Genomic DNA, 22,441 nt, shown 5'->3' with positions numbered 1-22,441 from the left:
GCAACGTTGAAAGACACCATTTACATGTGTGTGTACATATTTCATATCAATAGCTTTGTTTTTTTTCAAAAGGAATACTAGCAGCCAGGAGACATTTTACCTTTTCCTTAAAAAAAAAAAAAAAAAAAAGAGTGTAATTCTGTGCTAAAAATTTGATACAAATGAACAAATTACCTTTAAGCTTTGTCCTCACCACCAACACATTAAGAAGTATATGAACTAAATTGCTTAAATGGCAAATCTTAGGTTTAAATCAAAATGATGGCTGCTCTTGTGAATTTGACACATTTGCAGAGCCAGGCAGTTGTCTGATATTTTGGTCCTTAGCACACCTGTGTAGTTAATATTAGCCTGTCCTGTGAAGTTCTCTCCCTTTAATTGCTACAATTCTTCTACATGAAAAATTAAGTAACAAAATGTATGAAAGTGTCAAAATACCTGATTAATTATCTGTTGTTGCAATTTTTCTCCAGACTCTGAAAGAGAAAGAAAATAATTAGTTTGTACATAGTTTAATGAATATGATCGTGTACATACAGAACAAAACCCAGTGAATTCAGCAAAAAAATAATCAAACCTTATAACCAAGAAAAAGTATTTAACATGTATGAATGACTTAAAACTTCAAAATGGAAATCCATCTAAAGTAAAAGAAACATGAGCCCATCTTAATCAAGATGTGATAAAAATATTGAGATAGGTAGCCAATCTTGCTAACTTGGAACCCCAGAAGAAATTACAACATTTAAAGTGAAGACAACAAATTTCAAATATGTGCTATGAAGCATCTTAATGTTGTGAGATGTGGTGCTGCATGTATACGTGCCTGAGAGACTGGTAGCATCCAGCTCAGGATTTGACCATTGGAGAAGAAAAGCAGCTTCTGCCATTACCCGAAAATAAAATTACGTGCCTGTGTCAAGACTGAGGTTAGGCACCAGCTGGCTCAAGGAAGAAATTCTATCCTGATAATATCCATCAAGTGGCAAGTTGAATTATGGTCTTGCTTCCTTATTCTGGCCTTCTTCTGCAGTGTCCTTCAGCATGCTCCTGAAGATACGATCAAAGCCTAGACAGAACATTGCTTTTCTACAGCCGTCTGGCACACTAGCAGCAATGACACCTCAAACTTATTCTTTCCTTTTAGAGCAAAAGGCACAGTAATTTTCCCTCATTTACTCTTTCCATGCACTAGTTGTCAAAAGGGCAGCTGGTATCAATTACCCTCCCTTTGCTACTGGAGACCATTGACATGTATTGGGGAAAGTCATGAATTTCACACTTACCTATCCAGCTAGGCTACATGAACCCAGAGGGGTTTTTTTTAAAAGTAATAATGATAGGAGACTGTTTACAGCCTGTCAGTATCACTATTAACCGTCAGTGTAGCCTGCCCAGCATGGGTGCCACCTCCAGCACTGGAACTGATACTCCATTTCAACAGAATTTTTTCATACTGATATGTGTGGCACAAGATAGATTTTTTTAAAACTAGGTGAAAACATTTTAAGTGTTAAAATACAGTTAAAAGACTCTGTTAACTAAAGGATTTTACCTACTTGTCCCTGAGAATACTCTTCTTCAAGGAAAGCATTATAGATAATTCAGATAAAGATAATCACTTTAGGCTATATTAGAAGATTGTCTCTCATGATAATTATTTCCTGCATGCTTGTGTTGTGGTTTTATTTGGAAATATAAAAATGATGCATTTTGGCTAAAAAAAAATACCCCAACTATCATGTAGGGGGAACTTCTTAAAATGTATTCCCTTGTTCACAGAGTTAATCTTTGGGAGAAATAGAATTTATTCTTGTAACTAATATTTTAACCAAATAGATTGTTGGTAATGGAAGATTAAAGGAGCATGTGTTTTTAGCATTCTCTAATGATATACAAGTTGCTAGGAAAGCAGAGTGTTTGAAATCTCTGGTTAGATCAACATTGTTTTGCTCAAAGGTTTGTGGACTTTGAATACTGATGCTTTCCTGTTTCCCAGTACATTTGTTTTTAGGCTATTTTGATTCACTTTAAAGGAATTTTAATAACTTTCTGTTGACAGCGTGGACAGCTGGTCTTGAGAATTAGTGAAAATTCACTTGCTGACTGAGGAAGGAAGTGACATCAATGAGTTTCTAAAGTCAGCCCAGGGGGAAAAGTGCGCTCCGCCAGAGTAGCCTTTCATGCCATTGTATTTCCAGTGATGCCTCGAGATGCAAATTGCATTATCAATCAAACTTGTGGTTTCTACCTCAGACAAATATAAAAAATGAACAGAAAGACTGGGAAAGACCTTTGTGGCCATTCCTGACACTGCTAAGGAAAAGGTGAAGAAGAATTTATGGTACTTCTTTCCTCGTTCGCTCTTGGTTCTTTCTTTTGGTGATTTAACGACTGTAGTATCAAGGAAAAAGCAGTTGCAGAAGTGTCTATGTGATATACCACTAATGATGACATGGGTTAAACAGGACAGAGATTGACTAGGCTGTTAAGGATAGAAGAGAGATCAAATTCAAGGTCACCAGCAAATTGAATACTGTGTTCTCCATTTATTCGCTAGATGATCCTTGTCCTCATCACAGAACAACTATGTGAATTTGGTGTAGTCAGCAGTTGTGCTCAGAAGAGGCCAAGGTCTGTAATAACAGGGGTGCTGCAAATTAGGGTGGAAATACATTGGCACCATTATATGGGGAAGCCTGCAAGGTCCAGGTGAGTACTGTGCTTTCGTTTTAGGAGAAAAGCTACAAAAAATCCCCAGTGAAAACACATGAACACATGAAAACCCACTTTTTTTTCTTAGTCTGAATAGAATAGTCTCTTATTTCCCTCTTCCTCACCGCTAACAGATCATCATTAAGTTAAAACCAGAGATTCTTTCAAAACCAGCAACTGTCAAATAAAATGTCCCTCCAGAATTCAACTTTACAAAAGAAATTTTAAAGGGCATGAGAATGTCACACAGTGACAACACCTACAGCACTGAAAGGGGGTTCAGTTTCCAGCTGGTGACTAACAGCAGGGCAGTAGAAGGCTTTGTCTTCGAAAGTAACCAGAATTTTGTTTGTCCTGCCTTTTTATCCCCTTCTCTTTAAATCCACAGAATTCTCTTACAGTGACTAGTCACTAATCTGTGTTTTATTTATGGTACCCTCAATTTCGAGAAGAAAGTTTCTGTTTAGGTGCCTTGTGATCACTTGTGGTGACCATCAGCATTCACTAGAGAGATTCAAGAAGCACCACTAGAGAGGACGCTCTAAATTCAAAGGACATGAGGCAACGGGACACCGATAAAACCAGAACTGTCAGAACACGTCAGCCAGTCCCACAGGCAACACCCGCGTTAGTCCCATGAAATGCAGGTAATTCTTGAGGCTTGCCAGAAGTTTCATTACTGGTAGACCTACATATGCTAAATTCAAAATTTATGACAGTTTTTCCAGAGCCACTGCAATGATGTAGCAGCTTATGCAAGATGAATGGCTGCATGAACATCAAACTAACTGGGAAATTTATTGCCATCTGGAAATTTATATGAAAGCTGCCCAGCAGGTAGCTGGTGTAGTCCAAGAGACACATCTTCTGCAACTCAGACTGCACGTGAATGGCTTGTTCTTCTCCTATATTTCTCCTGAAATTTCTTTTTTCTACCTGTCATCCAGCAAACTGTTCCCAAATGGGCTCAGTAGTGCCATCTGACCAGCCTTGAAAACTCAAGCAAATCAAAAGGACTTAATCATAGACAGCTACGCTTCACCGATACTTTGAATCAAAAGATATATTTATCAGTACGAATGACAATTCTTACTTGCTGCGGCTCTGCTCTCCTGCCGCTCTAACTGAGGCTAAACTGGTGCAACTGGATTCAAATGATGTTTCTGCATCAGGACTGGAGAAAAAGACCTCTCCAAATCATTTTTAGTGATTTTCTTTTGTCTCTCCAGTTGCAAAAAGTGAAAAACAATACCTTTATGTGGTTTTGGATGGTTGAGATAAATGGCCTTCTCGGGTTGACCTCAAGCTATATCGCTTTAGAAAAACAAAAATTATAGCAAACACTCTTTAAAAGATTTCTCTGTATTTTCATACACCAGTTAGTATACTAATTCCTGTTTCCAGGGCAAGGTGTGGGGTTTTTTTATTTTTTGGCTTCCCTGTTCTTTTTATAAGGACGATTACCTTACTGAGAGGAATAATGTATGTTTTCTAATGTAGCTGACCACTGCAAGACGTGCCATAATTGATGCTGTCACGAGGAGCTGCAACATTGATTCCTCAGCCTTGTGCACAAAACCTACACAAAGAACAACACGTAATTATGCACACTATGCCCTGCTTACCTCCATACAAAGGAATGTGATATTTGTGCAGGTTTACAGATTAATCTGCTGTAATTCCTTTTAATGTTAAACTACTTCCAGCTCAAATATAATTAAGATCACCAGGTACAAAAGATTCAGATTGGAAATATGAGTACACTCCAACAGAACAAATAACAGCTTGATGCTGTTTCTTATGTTCAAGTGGTTGGATACAGTAAGGATTTTGACAGCATGTTTGTTCCCTAAGTATGTAGCAAAAGAAAAAAAAGGTTTAATTTCAAAAGGCAAAAGACTACTACTGCATTTAATTAGACTGTAAAATCCCTTAAATACAAAGATCTGCCAATTTATGTGACGTGACTGCTACAAGTCCTAGCAACAAGCAATTTCTTTTTGTCCCCTCCCAAAAATCAAATCCCAATTTATACTTTAAGCAACCATCATCAACATCAATAAAATGAAAGCTTTGGAATAAAAAGTTTGTTTCCTTAAGTCTTCAGATAATCCTACTAATATTTGTGCCATGGCAGCAAGGCAGGGGACAAACAGAAATTCTGGGTCTGTCTCCCTGTTCCCAGGTGTCTGAGGGTTTCCAAGCAGGCTGAGAAAAGCGGGGAGAATCCCAGGGGGCAGAGGGGACCCTCAGCCTTGCTGTGAATCAGCCACAGGCATAGTCTGAAACAGCCATATTCACTTAACTGTAAGTGGGAATGGCACTACTAAGAAATCAGTTTTGAAGAGGGAATTCGATATTCTAATATCAGCTGAATTTTGTTTTCCCAGTTCGTGACAGAAACACTAACAGCTTTGGATTTTACTTTGTTTTTATAGACCTAAATAAAAACATATGCAACCTATTCAGTTATGATCCACCCCACTTTCATTACTCCTTTCCTAACCTACCAGAGCAGATTCTGAGAAGTGAAAGGAAACCAAAGTACTCGTTCGTGACAAACTTCTGCAGCAATTTCCCATGGCACCAGAGCCTGAGGAAGAAACACTCAGATTTGTTTTGCGGACTTATAACTGAGAAGGTGCGACACTAACAGATTATCTTCTGTGAACGCCTGTAACTTGGCACACAAAGATTAAAATATTTAGGACAGAACCATACATTTCCTATAAATTATCGGCACAGTCTCTGAGATCTGTAGGCAATACAGCTCCTGCAGATGTGCATAGCATTTTCCTCCTCCTCACAAGGAATTCAGAAAACTGGAACTGCTCATTTACAGCATTGCCTTCAAAACCTAGTTTAGCTTACTTTTGCACCTCTGTGATAATTATGCAACTGAATATGATTACAGTGGCCTAAAATGTATTAATCACATCTTCACGGTATTGCATAATCCTTCTCAGTTGTCACAACGCCAGCTCATAAGTTGCCCTGGCAGTAGTAAACATAAAAAGAAACCCAAGTTGATACTGATTGAAGCAAATGAAGGAAAGTTGGCCATCTCAAACCACTGAAACTCTCACAGCATTCCAAGGTCTCCCTAGCTAATTTTTCGTGATTACTTTTGATATGAAAACAGACCTTTAATTGTCAGTGTCTAATAAGGATGCAGAACTGTTCCCTGGGAGGTTCAAAGGACCCTGGGAAAACTAAACATTTACAAAAGCGCAAGTAGCCAAATGTCTTATGTTGATTAACATACACCATTCAGTTTCCACCTAACGAAGTCCTAACAAGAAGAAACCCCAAAGGAAAAAAAAAAAAGTAACAGGACTGACAGAGTAACATTAGTCTTAATAGGACTGAGGGCCCTCATTCATTAATTCTGTTGTGCATAAAAAGGAGGGGGGAGTGTGATTCATCTCCATTCCTGGACCAAATTCTGCAATGACTAACATTGTGTAACTGTACTTACAGCGAGATGTTAGAATTTATTAAGAATCTGAAGTTTTACCTGCCCTCTGCCTCATCAGAATTGGTAAATGTTTTCAATGACACAGAATTGCCAGGATGCCCACTAACACAATTAGTAGGCAGGCTTGTTTGCCAGTTTTCTTCTAGAAGCTTGTGCCTCATATCTGGGAAAAGGGAAAGCAAAAAATTGTCACCTTTTTCCTTTAAGGATGGAAGATTTGAGATAATGGAAACATGCCAGACAGCATATTTGGTTTTAACATCAACACAATATTGATATCATGGTTTGGATGGTTTCCAGCTAAATGTCATGTATATTTTCAATGCCTGTTTGGCATTCATCCTGTATCCAACAACAAGGACAGTTTGTTTCAATTTTAGTTTACAGCTCACTATGCAACTGCTTTGAAATGCTTTTCCCTTTCATCCAACTACTTCACAACTTTTTCAGATTCCTGCTCTCTTAAGGAACTGAAAGGAGCAAATCATGGATTCCTACTCATTTGCAATTAGGTGGGCAAAGATGAGTTAATTATGGCTTATCAGATGCATTTCCTCAAACTCTGTCACAATGTGATCCAAATCCTAAGGTAGAAACTACCTCAGTTCTCACAACTGCAAGGGCAACTGCTTTTTCATTTGAAATCACATGGACCGCCAGCCTCCACTTTCACGTTGCTGGTTGTGTATGGTGCTTTATATTATGATCATTGAGAGGATAGGTCACATCATCTGTTAAAACGCCTTTTCAACTACGCTCCAGTGTCAGGCTCAATTGCTTATCCACAAAATAGGTTTCTGGGCTTTGACACAAAAGCAGCTGTTTCCACCCATCAGCTGGTCCACTGCAGTTTCCTATATCAAGGTTATTAGTATGTGTTAAATGAGGGATGGTTGCCCCTGATTTTTTTCCACTGATGGAAAACCATCTGGTGTTTACTCTAAGAACAGCACGGTAAGAGCTGTCGTGATGGAAAAGACCATGGAGAGCAGCGAGAGCTTGAATCTACATACGCATACCCCACACAGAAATAAAGACGTGGACGTACAGCTATCTCTAATATACTAGTCTTAGGCAGTTGAAGCTTTGTGTTGCACTCACAGTAGGGCTGAAACATTGCAGTAGTTTGGCTTCGGTTTTGGCTCCTGGTCCATATTAAGAACATATGGTTTCCCCCACCCAGACGAGGAATGTGACTGCAGTTGAAATTTGCAGTCAGATTAGCCATGTTAGGGCAAAGCCACATGGTGTCATGGTCATCCAATCTGGCTGTTGGTCATTCACTTTTAGTGAAGATGAGTTGATATCCAGCTCTAAAGCACACTATGCCTGTATAATTAGAATACCCTGGAAATGGCATGTGAAGATGAAGCCACCAGTACCAGCGGGAAGCAGCACACAAGCTCCTACAGGGTTTTGCCCACAGAACCTTGTTTTGACTCACCTGCTAGGACAACTGCACCACAAACAGCTGAGCTACAAAGCTTCTCTGGTGTGAATCAGAAGCAGTGGTGTGCAAGATGAGCATGCAGCAAGCCCAAACAGGGGTGGAAAAATCCAGCTTCTCGGTGCTAATTACAAAGTAGAGTCCCACAGCAAAGTCTCCATGGGAAGCCTTAGTCTACGATTTCTGTAGTTCAGAAATCAAAAGGAGATGAATTGTCTATACAACATAAGGCCAGGAAGTGACCAGTGGTGGTGAGAGCAAATATTCTTTCAATTTACTACTCATTCTGAGTTATGCCTACATAAAAAAACCCGTACTTGTTTGAATCTGCCGTGTTTCTTTGTTAAGGTCTAAATGTACCACTCTAAGGCATACTCTTAGCACACTGGCCTCAAATAACTTCTTTGAAATTGTTCCATTTGGAAGTAAAATATTCCCCAGTGAGAATATGACACTCAGAAAGACACCGCTCATGTTTACAAGGAAGATTACGTGCACAAGAACCTGCAATTAATCCACTTGTAAAGAACAGAGGGGAAAAGGAAAAGGTAAAATGGGAGGCCTTTGAAATAGAACCTTAACACCTGGAAAACTCAAAAAATTCTCTAAACAGGATAATTTTACAAGGAAAGAAAACTAGGAGGAGAAAGACAAGGAGAAAAAAGCTAGAACATAACCTTTCCTAATACATGGCTCGAATTAAGATTCGTAAGATTCAAAACAAAAAACCTACAGCAATCAGTTGCTGCAGGGTGTACAAATTTATCTACATTTTGTATAACTAGAGTATGACCTTTTGCGACCAACTCTTGTGCTTGAATTCAGCTGTAGTTATTGGGAGTCATTTGTAAAAGGTCATCCATGACTGAGAATATAATATGAATCCAAGATGCACAAGGGTTCAGGTTTGTGCTACTCAAAAGAAATTGGGGACAGAGAAGGGGGGTGGGAAACTCAGCCACTGCTACAGATACGGTTCTCAAATAGATTTGGATAGTTTGACAAGAGTAATTGAAGTAGTCAACTTCTGATATGTGAGTTATTAGAAAATACACAGTCTTGTTATAAAGGGGGCCTACAAGAAATCTGGAGAGGGACTGTTTAGAAGGGCATGTGGTGATAGGACAAGGGGCAATGGCCTTAAACTGCAGGAGAGTAGATTTAGATTAGATATAAGGAAGAAATTCTTTACTGTGAGGGTGGTGAGGCACTGGAACAGGTTGCCTGAAGAAGTTGTGGATGCCCCATCCCTGGAAGTGTTCAAGGCCAGGTTGGATGGGGCTTTGGGCAACCTGGTCTAGTGGAGGGTGTCCCTGCTAATGGCAGGGGGCTTGGAACTAGATGATCTTTGAGGTCCCTTCCAACCCAAACCATTCTATGATTCTATGAAATAATCTATATCTGTCTTTCTGCATACACAATTTTAGTACTAGGGTTTTTGTAGTTTTTTTTCAGAACAATACTAAATGGGTGATATTTTAAGGATCTCCTTAAAAGAAGAGTCTATAATGACGTACAAGCAATCCTCAACAAGAAAACCTCAGTAGACATATAAAAACATTTTAGTCATGTTCTCTGAACGTGTTTTGGAACATCAGAAAATTCAAACTGTATCATTCATACTGAAAAGGTAGTTTACTAAGAAAAAAAAAAAAACACAATTTATGGGTAGAATTAAAAGAAAATTCGTGTAAGACAGAACTGACCGTAGTTATCTAATCAAGATCTTATGAGACCACCTCCTCAAAAATCCAAAATTAACTCTGTAGGCCATTCTGCAAAGAATTCACCACCACTGTATGACACCATGTTTAAGCTTTTGCCAAAAAAAAAAAAAAAAAAAAAAAATCTTGTAGGCCTGATGTCTTTAAAGCCAAACCTGCAGCTCAAGCTTGTAATCTGTCCTACCACTACCTTTGGTTAGCTGAGTAGCAACGGAGTGTGTATTGCACATACTGTGGCTAATTGCAACGTCCTCCTTTCCCGCAGGTGAAACACCCTGATGCTCCAAGCCTCACAAACAGCACCATACTCTGCTTTGGCAGGAGCCTTTTGCTTTCTTTAGAAATACCTGTTGCACCTCCCTCCACGTGGCATCCTTGCTATGCCAACTTGGATATTGGCAGTGCTCAAAAGTGGAAACGGCAGGGGTTATGAAGCAAATCATTGTGAGAACTGAACTCACATATGTTACTGAAAACATGGTTAAATATTTCCTTTTAATTAAACAGAGAGAGAAAATAACAGCAGTAATGTGGTATCCAGTACCCAGAAACAGCAAAGTACCCCAATGCCAAAAGCATAAATGATGCACTGTATCAATTTGATCACTCAGGTAAAGCATAAAGTAGATGTTCTCAGGTACAGTGCACCTTTTTCATGCACAGAAGGTAAACTGTCAAATGGGCTTTAAAGCCACACCTGCAGGTTTTGTACACAAGCATTTTCAGCCCACAAAATACACTGCTGCTGCTGGCAAAGGACCATATGTATGTACCTAGGTACATACCTAGCTGGTACCTAGGTACAATCTGCATCCATAAAATGTGCAGGTGCAGTTTTATGGATATCTACGAGAAGAACGTGACCATATAGCACACAACTAATATTTACCTGGCAGCCTTCAGACAACAAGCTAAGTAACCTTCCCATAGGACGTACCGTGCCAGGCACAACAAGGGGAGGCAAAATTTTACAGCTGAAGTCGTAGCCATGTTCACAAATGGCAGACTGGTTTAAGAGAAGTCTACCCAGTCCTGGTTCGCAAATTGTGGGTGGGTACTATTACTGGTAGTGATGATACCACCCCAAACTGAGGGCAAGATTAATGTCTCTTCTGCAAAGGTGAAAAAGGAATTCTGAGAGAGTCCTTAGCACCAAGTGATTCAAAATATTTTTTATATGACTGAAAAAACCCTACCTTGTTTATTCTTCCCCAGCGAACTGTATTCTTTTTCAGGCATTAAAAAATAATCCTGCATGCCTGACATGAATCAGCATGTGAATTACTGACCAAGTTAGTTTCAGCAAGTACTAAGCAACATAGTCATAATATGGTGCCTTTACTTCTATGTAAAATACTAATGTCTACTGAACTGAGCACTCAGGATGGGACATTTCTGTGTTCTTCTCACAGGAGAACAGTCAATATTGTATCTGATTATCAACACAACTTATTATTTGCTTCTTGCTAACTGCAGGGACAAGGTCTTCACATATTTCCACAGATTAAGGGGAAAAAGCATATTTCTATTCAGCTTAGTATTAGTATTTATTTATAATGGATGCAATTGTTTGCATGAAATCTAATTAAAGAATGTGAAAAGAAACACAAAGGAAATATGGAAAAATTCAGCTTAGAAAGTATTTTGGACTAAAGCCACACCAATTGCTATTACTTAAATAATTAGTGAAGAGTAAAAAACCCAATTTGACAGGACTGAATTTCCTGCCTTCTGAGGGACCTAAAAAAGAAAATGTGATAATTGAGCATCCACCCCCCACAACGTTTGGGCATCACTAACATATTGACCTATCGCTATAATTACAGTGATTTGTGTACTTTGGACTGTTTACAATATAAAGGCTAGGACCAATTATTGCAAGTATATGAGAAGCAAATCTTCAGAAAATTAATTTTACATCTTGATGTTGCTGGCAGGGAGTGAAAGGAGTGGCCAGCATTTTTAAATGGCTGGTTAATTAGATGTACAGCCAGAGACTCTGGAATAGCAGAGCTACAAACAGCTCAGAAACATGTTTGTATGAACAGAAGAAGTCTCAGTAATGTCCTTACTTTCAACAACACTTTTTGTCATCTTAGATTACATATAACTGGCTCCCAGGATCACAGAAAAAAATGGAAACACCGCTGCTTGCTACTGTATAGCACCAACTTAAGTTAAACATAGTAACAAACCCACTGGCATAGTGGCAGCTAGGCTTACAGATCACAGGAGAAAGCCACGCAGACACAAAGAAAATAAGAGGGGGGGGAAGGGTTGAGGGAGCTTCTAGCAGCTTCTCACAGAAGCCACCCCTGTAGCCCCCCTGCTACCAAAACCTTGCCACACAAACCCAACACATTAAGAAATCCCACAATTTTTAATTCTTGTTTCTGAGAAGAGAACAGACCACTTCTATTAATGCAACATGGACTCCTTTTTCTTTGCTGGAAGACAAACGGCATCATGCAACCACCTACTCATACTCAACACCCAAATAATCTCAGCGAAAAATACCACTTTAGACAAGCTACAGACACACAATTTTTCTCAGGGTTTGGTGCCATGATTGGCTTAAGCTGCTCAATGCCTGGCAAAAATGGACAGCCCAGCTCTTGACTCAGCATGGTGACACAGTCCTCCTCTTCCTCCCTTGTGCCAGCACGAGCACAGCTGCATCGCGTGGTCAAGACACATCACAGTCCTGATTCAGTAAAAATTCTCACCCCACTAACAGGCTGATTTGCATCCATATCAGCTCAGATCAGCCACGTCAGCCATGCAGATGGAGACAGATGTGTGGCTGGGAATAAGAGTGGGGACAAGGAGACATCCCCTTCTGGGGAAACTCACATGTGGATCAGGATAAACCTGCTGTAAATCCGCATCCTCAGAGCCCTCAGCTGCTCAGCTGCTACTGAACCATCAGCACCAGAATATCAAGATCTGTCACAAATGACTGAATAGCTCAGATGAGCAACAATAACAAGTTTCTTGACTGCCTGCTATTTTCTTCTGGGGCTTGCATTGTACAGGACTCCATTTTTTTTTTAATGCTCAGATACATTGTCTATTTGGCTTTTCAAAAGGTATTTGATAACATCTCTCACAAGATTCCTTAAGGAAACTTAACAGGCACAGAATTAGAGGGAACATCTTTGCATGGATTTATAAAAGAAACTGTTTGAAAGATAGGAAACAGAGTATAGGAATATGAAAGAGAATAGCCAATTCCCACTGTGGAAGAAAGTCACCAGTGGAATTCTGCTCCCTCATGTTGAGGGCCCATGCTCTTCGACATGTTCTAAAAATCATGAGAGAAAGGGACTAAACAGGAAGATGACAACATTTGCCAATGATATTAATTTATTTGGGGTAGAAATGATGGAGGCTAAAGAACTTTTTACAAGAGTAAGTTGGTAATAAAATAACATGTGAAGTGCAATTTATGCAAAGTGATGCTTGGAAACTTTTAGGGGAAAACTTTTCATTTAAACTCAAAAGTGAAACTCTGAGCTGAGTTCTGAGCTCATTGCTACTCAGGAATGAGATCTTGGAGTGGTAAAACTTCTGCACAAACATTATCTCTGTTAGAGAAAGAGAATTGAAGACTAGAGGAAAAACAAAAAACCCATTGTGTTACTATATATACACACACTTGCATCTTAAATATTATCTGCGATTCTGATCCTTCCACTCCTGTGAAGAACTGGAGAACAAAGGAGGGTAAGGCATTGGACTGATAGACTGGCTTACAAGGAGCAACAGCTACCAAACCTGGCAAAGCAATGATCCAGAGGAGATATGATAGAGATCTGTAAAATCAGAAGTGACGTGGAAGGGGTGAATCAGAAGTGACTGTTTGCTGCCTCTTCTAACAGAAGGCCAGGGGCATCAGATGAAGCAGGCAGATGGCAGGTTCAAAACAAACATGAGGAAGCAGCTCTCCACGCAACTGGGAAAGGAAACTCAGGAACTCTTCGCCAGGGGATGTTACGGCTGCTAAAACTTTACATGGATTCAGGGGACAACTGAACAAGCTGAGAGACGGGAAATCCTTTGGGGATTGATAAGCAAACAGAAGCTACCTCTGGCACAGGAAGTCCCTGAAACACAAACTGCTGGAGTTTGCAAAGTCACGTGAGGAGGTTTCACTTTGCTGCTAGGATATTGAGCAAGACGGAGCTCTGGCCTGATCCAGCATTGCTGCTGCTGTGTGCAACACAGGACACTAAAAAAACAGGCACCAGTTTAAAATACTTCAGGGTCTGGACACCCTCAGTAAGTAGGCCCAGCACAGCTTACTGACGTGGCACTGGTGGCAGGCAGGCAAGGGAAGAGTAAAGCTGTGTTCTTTGTCTCACACTGCTCTGAACAGTGGGGGTACACCAGACAAACGGTGAAATCATTCTCAGTTCTTGACTCCTGGGCATGCAAAGTGTTTACTATGTTGTTTTCCACCACTTGGATCCTCTGCACATGTAAAAGCTGTCTTCTGGTCACACCAAGGACCCCTAAACACCGGCAGTGCTGAGCAGTGAAGCAGCCTGTTTATACCTAAGCTCCTCCACGTGTCACCAGTGAAATGTTTCCCCCTTGCTTGTTGTGCTTTCGGGGACCACGCTAGAGGGACGTCTCAGAGCAATGCTCTGTTCTGATCCTACAGTTTTGTTGTTGGAGCACATGTGGGAGACCTTAAACATGGGAGGGCATGTTTCCCTCCTTTGCCAATGGGGCACAGCGATGTCCTGCTCTGGGGGATGCCCTACCAACCAGGGTGTCCTCCATAGGATGGCGTTGACCTGATACACACACCTCCACTCACAGGAGACTGACCAGTACTTAGATAAATTTCCAAGGAAGAGGAAGAAGAGACTTGCTGAATATGAAAAGTATTAGGCTCTGTGCACAATGCTTTGGGATAAATGAACATAATGACCTCAGTGACTTCCAAAGTTACCTAGAAAGTGTACTGAGAGCAAGGGATTGACCTGCTGTATCCTGAGGCACACGCTAACAGCAGACCATTCTTCCACACCACAGGCTAGAAATGCTAAGTGTTTAGGAGGTATTACAGGAATTTTTTACCACCTGTCAATTAGCTGGTTTTCTGTTTTTGCTCCCTTGGAATTGCACAAAAATCACTAGAGAAAAACAAATGAGCCTTTTTTAGAACTGAGCTGTGTTGGATTTTTCTTCATAAAGCAGATATTAATTTAAAAAATACAAATAGCCCAACAGCCATTAAAATGAACTCTTAAGCACAATTTCTAATTATACTGCATTGATTAAATACAATTATATTTTAATTAAGTTTTGTTCATATAGTAGTCCTCCTATGGTTTTTATCCTCCTAGAGGAGGAAATTAATCTCTTCTAGAGACTTGTTTTCATGGCAAATAATGCTTATCACTTCATTTATTTTAAAAGTGAAAAACAAAATCTGCACAAAACACTGAATATGTCAGTTGTGTCCAGCAAAGTCAGCTGTCAGCTTTAAAGTTCACCCGCATGGACACCCCGAAGTCAATGCCTGCGGTACTTTCATTGTTGATTCCTTAAGTCCTACCAGGATGCCCACTTTTACCAGTTTAAGATGTTACAACTCCAACTGCTGAGTTGCGTTAACAGAGTTTGTGAGCACTCCCAGTCTATTTTGATGTAAAATCAGGTTACCTACAATCACAGCTGAAGACCAGCCAAGTGATTTGCCCAGTACCAGCGCAACAGAGAAGATATCCTGAACGTTAGCACCTACTGCCCTCTACCTGCTTCACTTAAAATGCATAAGGAGCAAAACCAGAGAAAACTTCACTTTCCAATTTTTAAAATTCTCAGCCTTATAATTAAGCTGGTCAAAACCACTCTGATTATAATGATTTCTAATCTATTTCTTTTTTATTACAAGAGTAAGAAGTGTTATTTCCCTCTAGGTTGCAAGCGACACAAGGGAATGCCATTACAAAATGTGCAGATATTTCTCTCTTGCATAATTTTATCCTGTTTTCATAAAACCTAATTGTAAATTTCCCTTAACTTCCAGTGGGACTGTGAATTCAGATGTCCACTTTATCTTTCCAGGAAATGCGGTGGGAGCGGCACTGCAGTGAAGTTCATCATGACAGATAGAGAAAAAAGAATTTCACCTTGTAAATCTTTGTCCTGCAATAAGATCTGTGCACTGAAACACTTATACAGGCCATCTGAGAACCTGGCACAGGCTACAGAAGGGCAGACCCCGATGCCTGCACAGATAAGACTGCACCATAAAGGACAAGTTTCCTATAAGTCGTAGCACATAGCCACCACCATAAACTGGGACTCAGAAAAAGTTTGTCTGCATAGATTTGACCTGCCATCCAGCCTAAGTGATGCTTCTGTAATCCACAGGTACCATGTCTGACTTGCACATTAAATTCTATATTCACCCAAGAGAATTGTTTGAAATTCCTTAGCTATAAAAAATTGACAGGCAATCTTTTCTCTTGATTTTTGTTAGAGGGTACACATATGCACTAACCTCTGGACTTTAATGTGGCTTCCCTCGGAGCTACAGAATAGAAAGTATTGCCATGTCCATGTGGAGGGGCAGAAGAAAGGCGCTCAGAGAGCCAGACCTGACCTCAAATCCATGCACGCAAAGGCTATGCCGTAGCTGTGGGTATGCATGTCCATTAATCACGAGCAATGGTTCTAAACCAGAAAAGATACAGGAAATCATGGCAATCGATCTGTTACAATTTCATTATCCCACCTGCAGGTCTTCCAAAATGCACCACGGTAACATTCCCTCCACGTAAGGCAGGAGATACAGCCAAATATAAATGCTCACTTAAATATTCAGCTACTTGCACCTGTGTTTTCAAAACTGTCTAGATTTCCACGCTGTCTAGATTTTAATATGCTTTCCAACAAAGATGCACTACAACCGCATGCCATGCTTGCTGAAAGTATGTGTAAACTAATACTTGCATTCTGCACGCCTCAGCATTAAGCTGGCCTGGCAGACACAGTCCCTGAGTGCCGCCTTTACTCTCTGTGATTGGCAGTAACAGCCAGAAAAAAATAAAAATACAGTAAATCCCACCTGCTTGGAACACCCCTTGGTTCACTCTCCAGCCCACTGTGATTGTTTATCCATCAGAGGGGTATGGAGAAAAGAGGTCCCATGGCAAATTCTCACAGCCATGCAGCCGGTAGGTAAAAACGCATTATTTCTCAACACAAAGACAGCTTTACAGGTGTACCAGGAGCTGTCAATATGTCCGGGTGCGGCCAGGCTGCCAGCGAACCTTAAGCATCCCATCGGAAGATCACTGGGGTGCACTGGAGTCCAGCAAAACAAGCCACGGGAGCATAATGAATCTAGGTGGCATCCAACAGAGTATCAAGTATTTTAAACCCTTTTATAAAAGTGCACTCCACTTGGTATCTTAGGTGCTTCATGGTTGGTATGTGTAAATGAGGGCTCTGTTTTTGTTTGTTTTAACAACGGGAGGTTTTGCATTTGGAAAATTGTAGCAGATATTTTGATACTCGAGGAATGTATCTGTGTTTGTGATTATTCCCCCCCCACTGCTAAATATGATAATTTGTTACACTTCAGGTTTTATTAATTAAATTAATACTAATTGAGCAGCTTTTTAGTATATTTTTAGCCCAAGTGGTTTTTGCACTAAATCCTGTACACTGCAGCCTCTCCTTAGCCTTCCCTCTTTATCCTCTGTCCCAGAGGAAATGTTTCACTGCCCTGAAATTCTTCTGTGTTTGCAGATATTTATGGCTATATATGCATACTCTTGAATCAATAATAATAATTTTAAAAAACCCAACAGATATTTTTACAAGATATTTTAAAGAAAGCAGCTTTTACAAAAGAACCCCTAACCCAACCACGGCTAATTTTGTGTGACTAAGTGCCCCCTAGTGACAAGTCCAACTCCAAATCACTTTCACAGCCACTTCCAAGCCTTACACAGTTTTGGTTCTCAGTATCTCAAACATCTTTTTTGTTTTATTGAGTGTTTCAGTTTGTTTTGTTTAAAGAAAACGAAGCAAAACAGCCAACCGTACTCTATGTAAAAAGAAAATAAAAATAAAAATCACTGCATTAGCCTAAAATCAGTCTCCTTTATTGAAACATGACTCCAAATGCTTCAATCTTTTCCTGCAGAGGTAGCAGCAAAGCCAATGTGAATATTCCTGTAACTCGAGATGCACAGTCAGCTCTGTGATGAGTTGTTTACATTGCACAACATCCCAGGAGCTGACACCCTTCTGTTGCTTCTAAGAGCTGTCTGCCCCTGAGCAGCGATGCTGCAAAAGTAGATGACAGAATTAACTCTGGGCCAGCCCTGCAACCCTTGCCTCTTGTTACAAATCCCTCACCCCACACTGAAGCCCACCTCAAATCAGACATTCCTTCACCAGAACAGCACATCCATGTGATGGAGCAAACATGTCTAAAGGGTGTGCGTGTAGCTTCATCTGGTCAGTTATCTTCTCCAAAGATGTAAGTGGAAACCACGTACTTAGGGAAGCTTGGCTTACAAGTGAGCTCTTAGAAAACAAAAAACACCTTCAAAAGCAAAACAAAATTTTTTTTTGTCCCTCAAACATTTTAAGGTTGTGAAATTAGTTTAATCCCAGAAAAGATACCAATGTCTTTACTTTGTACTGCTACTCATTAAGATGAAAGCTGAAGATTCAAACTATTGTTAATACAGAAGAAAACACGCTGCAGATCTGGGATCAGATCTGTAGATGCCACTTCAAAACTATCCATTGCTCTTCTGTAAATAGGAATTCTCCCTTTATTTCAAATGTTGGCTTTGGCTTTTTAATGTGGAGAATCTCACACTGACAATTACACTTCAGTTTGCAAAACAGCTCTGGGTCATTTTTTAAAAGACCAACAACTAATTTAAGTAATACTGTTGTCTGCTATGCACTTTTTTAAAAAGACTATGTTACTTCAGTGAAAACATATTTTTTGTCTCCACATTTAATGAGCATGAATTATATTTCCCAGTTTTTCTAATGAAGTAATAACCTTACCACATTCATTTTCTTTGCTACACTCACTCTGTTTGCACTATTATAATCAATGATGTTAGCCTGTGTGCTCACAAGTTATTGTAACACTGGGGTTTTAGTCAAAAGTACTCCTATATTCCTCTGGAACATTAAATTCAAGGCTTAAGATGCAGCTTTTCAGTAAGCAATTTCTTACAGAAGATAAAGAACAGCACATAAAACAAAAAAGACATGGCAAAAGAGACAAATTGTTCAAATGCAGACAACATAAAAATGCACTGAAGTAAGTTCAAATCTCCTAAGGAAATTTTGCTTCCTTAACAAACACCAATACTAAGATGCTCTAAATTGCAAATTGACCTTTCAAATTACTGTCAAAAAAGGTACAGCTTTTTTGTTAGTACCTGTTCCCAAGTTTTAGCAGAGCACTTACATTGCTGTCTCTCTGTTCGCATTCAATATTGGCTAATATTGGTTAGAATCGACATATAATACCAAGGACTGTAAATGCAGCCTAGCTATCTACCCAGGGAAAGGAATAAACCACCCTTTAGTATTTTCTCAATCATGACAGAAAAATCCAGTGCCGCCTTAAGGCTAATAAATGTAGACAAGAAACATGCTACTCTTACACTTTCATGAGACAAAGCTCTGCAGTTCAGTGTCTGTAGAAATTTCTTCTGAACATATTAAAATGATCTTAGGGCTCTACAGAAACCCTGCTCATAAAACAAAAAAGCTAGCATAGTTAAAATTAATACATCATAAATAAAACATGCATTTCAGTATATATTAAGTGACAGGTCTCAGAAACTCCACCACCATGCACACGTTCACAAAGCAGCAAGAACGCACGCAATTCATTAAACCCACTCAAGTGTACTAGTTCTTCCTGGCATTATTCATAATTGAAACATTTCAATTTTAGTTAACAGAAAAAACCCACTAATTTAAAAGTAAAACAAGGAAATTAGTTCTGTGTTTCTGGATTACAATCCCATAGTGCCTTCAACTAGCCACATTTAGCCTCAGGGGGTTTAATTAAAAAAAGGTAGGTTTTTTTTAAAAAAAAAAAAAAAAAGAGGCAATGTAGCCCACTCAAACAGAAACTTCTGCAGACACAGACATCTTAAATATTTTTCCCAGTATGCCATACAAAGCCAGGCAGAAAAACAATTTTAAAAGTCTCAACTTATATTTTAACTATATACCTTGAAAATGTCATTCCTTAAATAGGAATGCTCTTAAATAGGCATAAAGAACAGACTCTCCCACAGATGAACTTCAGGTCAGGTCCTCACAAGGGAAAATCCACTGCTTGTAGCAAAAAGCAGAGTAAGAGCAGTGTATCCCGCAGGATTTACTACTGGGGTGACAGATGACAGGATGGAGGTGACAGTCTCCCCTCCTTATTCACCTGCTTTAACCACAAAAACTCCCTGCCAAGCACCTCATCTGGACAGCCTGCACAAAAGGAGACAAAGCACCCTGAATGGATTGGTTTATTACAATGGCAGTTAATGGATGAGGTTTAGATCTCCTATCTCAGATCTCCTATCTCAATATTCAGAAGTCAGAGGCGCGCACATCACAAGACCCGACCCGAGTCCACCGTTACTTGGCATTTCATCTGATTTGACTTCGCTCACAGACACGAGCGCAGACAAAGCGCTTTTCCCTATTCTTGGTCTGTTTTAGTGGCTCACTGGGGCTCCACAGTGCTGTCCTCGGACACAGACTTACCCTCTGAAATGGAAAACATCACACCAAGATATGACCCCATGCGAAACACGGGCACGCTCTGAGAGGCTGGACTCTGTAATGCCCATAAGTCTCGTCTCACTGTGTATGTTATAGCAGCGCCCAGGGCACCCACACCTTGTAGGCAGAGCTGCCTTCACCTTTCCTAAAGCCCTGCCACATTTCAGTGCCGTTCCCAGAAACAACAACAACTTTCCTCCACGCTGTGCCCTCCAAAGAACAAGGATAAAAATCTGTTTTTAAAAAAGTTATTCTGAAATCGCATTAGAGTTTTACCTAAGTGGAACTGGGAAAGACCTGGGGGAAGGGACCACAAATTTTTGCTTTATTCCTGCATTCTTCCCTTGCAATCGGCTTTTGGTTACGTGCTGGAGACCAGATAACTACACTCAGCAGATTTTCTGTCTGTCCTCATGTGGCCCATTATTGTTGGGCAAACAAGCAACCAAATTATGTCCTGCTTGTATAAAATCATGTGAAAGCTATTCCAGCGCGACACCAGATGCAGGGGGAGACCATTATTCTGGGCTACAGCTGATGAATTCCTGAACCGTAGCTCTGCATTGTTTTTGTTCCTTTTTTTTATACCTTCACAAAAGGTAAGAAAAACCCCAGCAAGTTCCTTCTGAAGATCCCAATTTCCCTAAAAATCCAGTCTAGTTTCTTTATCACCTCTTCTCTGTAAATTAATATTTTCATGGTTGGTACAGTGAAGCAAGAGCTGTACACACTTTTTTACTTGCATGATAAAGAACTGATTTTACCTGAAAGTGGGGTTGTAGTGACACTTAATCTCATCAGGCACATGGGGCCAGAAAAAAACCCCATAGTTACAGTATTAAACAATTCCAGCTTTTAAATTTTGGAAAATTAATTATTATTATTATCCCTTAATACAACAACATCAGTAAATATTTACCAAAATGTCTACAAGCCTTTTTGAGTTTTCATTTGGGAGAATAAATCGTTCTGAAAAACAAACCGGCTAAAATAGTTATCATGCCATTGTTTAAATAGCTCCCACCACAAATCAAACTGTGCTGACAAGCCTACACATGCCCAAGTCCAGGCTGGCGTAAATCAAGAAGTCAGGTGAAAGTCATTCTATTCATTTAATAGTCAGACAATATAAAAAAGGAGACAAAACCCTATACTCTTAAATTTTGCTCTGTCTCTCCATAAAACCATCCTCATGAATTCAAATGGCAAGCAGCTTGCCACTGGAAAGCCGGGTAAGTATCCAAGTGCCATGACTACAACACACCAGCAAGGGGAGTAGTAACACTTTGAGAACCTCTGTCTTCCGCGATGGTAAACTACACATAAACGTAATAATGTATAGAATATTGATGCCGGGCTGTATAGACAGTGGAAGCGACATTTATTCTACTGAAAGACTAAGAAATTAAAAAAAAAAAAAAACAAACCCCACAGTCTTGCAATGCTATTTGTTTTTGAGAAGGTGGAAGCACACATACGCACTCTCGGATCAGCCCAATACGCCACCCTACATAAAACCCAGGGCAGCAAGATAAAATCCTCTGAAATCTGAGACTGTTCTCTCTAATATTTCTGCTTTTAAACAGCGATGACTATATATTCCTATGGGAAGGAGAGACATTTTCTAGCTTCCTAAGAAAACAAACGTGTGGCACCGCTGGAGCTGCTGGGTAGGCGGGCTGAGACATTCTCAAGCCTGGCTTGCAACCCCTGCTAAGGAAAGCAGAAGGTGAAATTTCTTAAAGCAGGCTTTCACTTCTGGATTTCTTAGTTGGGGCAGATAAAATAAATTCTTCTATCAAAGTGCCAGTTCAGTTATAACCACTGCCAGCAGGCTGGCCTTTTAAACGCTTGCTGCCTCTTTGCTCTATCATGCCCACTCTTCCCTTTCAATGCTATACTACTACAAGGTGTAGACACCTCTGAGCGGTGGCATTGCCCAACACAACTACCGCCCAGCCGCGGCGGAGCAGAGGACCTCAGGTCCCAAGCAGGGGAATGCTGCACAAGAGAAGCAAAGCTGAGAAGGATAGCTGCTGCCTGCACCCGGTTCATCGCTGCAGCCGAGGTTCCCACATTCCTCATACTTTTTCTATAGCACTGTGAGATTTTTAGACAGAGGAACACCCCTCCCTCCAAAATGCTGCAACTTTGTAACAACTACTACCCAAGTAGGTAACCAAGGCATTTAATCAACTCGTAAATACCCAAGTGTGAAGACATCCTAAGTACTAATCATGAAATTACTATGCATGACAAAACTCAGAATAGTGTTTTGCT

The 22,441-nt window shown here is 40.1% G+C and overlaps 1 protein-coding gene across 11 annotated transcripts in view; it reads right to left on the bottom strand.

The window, feature by feature from the left end:
• CHST9 (carbohydrate sulfotransferase 9) overlaps positions 1-22,441 on the bottom strand; it is a 99,296-nt gene that overhangs the window by 18,114 nt on the left and 58,741 nt on the right. For 9 of the 11 annotated variants that reach the window (XM_054817895.1, XM_054817898.1, XM_054817894.1 and 6 more), the window contains one exon: positions 439-476. In XM_054817895.1, the coding sequence (XP_054673870.1) occupies positions 439-476 (38 nt within the window). Of the gene's footprint in view, positions 1-438; positions 477-4,179; positions 4,278-22,441 lie in introns of those variants that run through there. The other 2 variants (XM_054817904.1, XM_054817905.1) reach the window with 1 other exon arrangement.

The sequence above is a fragment of the Grus americana genome, chromosome 2 (genome assembly GCF_028858705.1).
Source record: "Grus americana isolate bGruAme1 chromosome 2, bGruAme1.mat, whole genome shotgun sequence".
Lineage (NCBI taxonomy): Eukaryota > Metazoa > Chordata > Aves > Gruiformes > Gruidae > Grus > Grus americana.
Note: the sequence above shows the minus strand (reverse complement) of the source record. Positions and strands in the feature narration are given on the sequence as shown.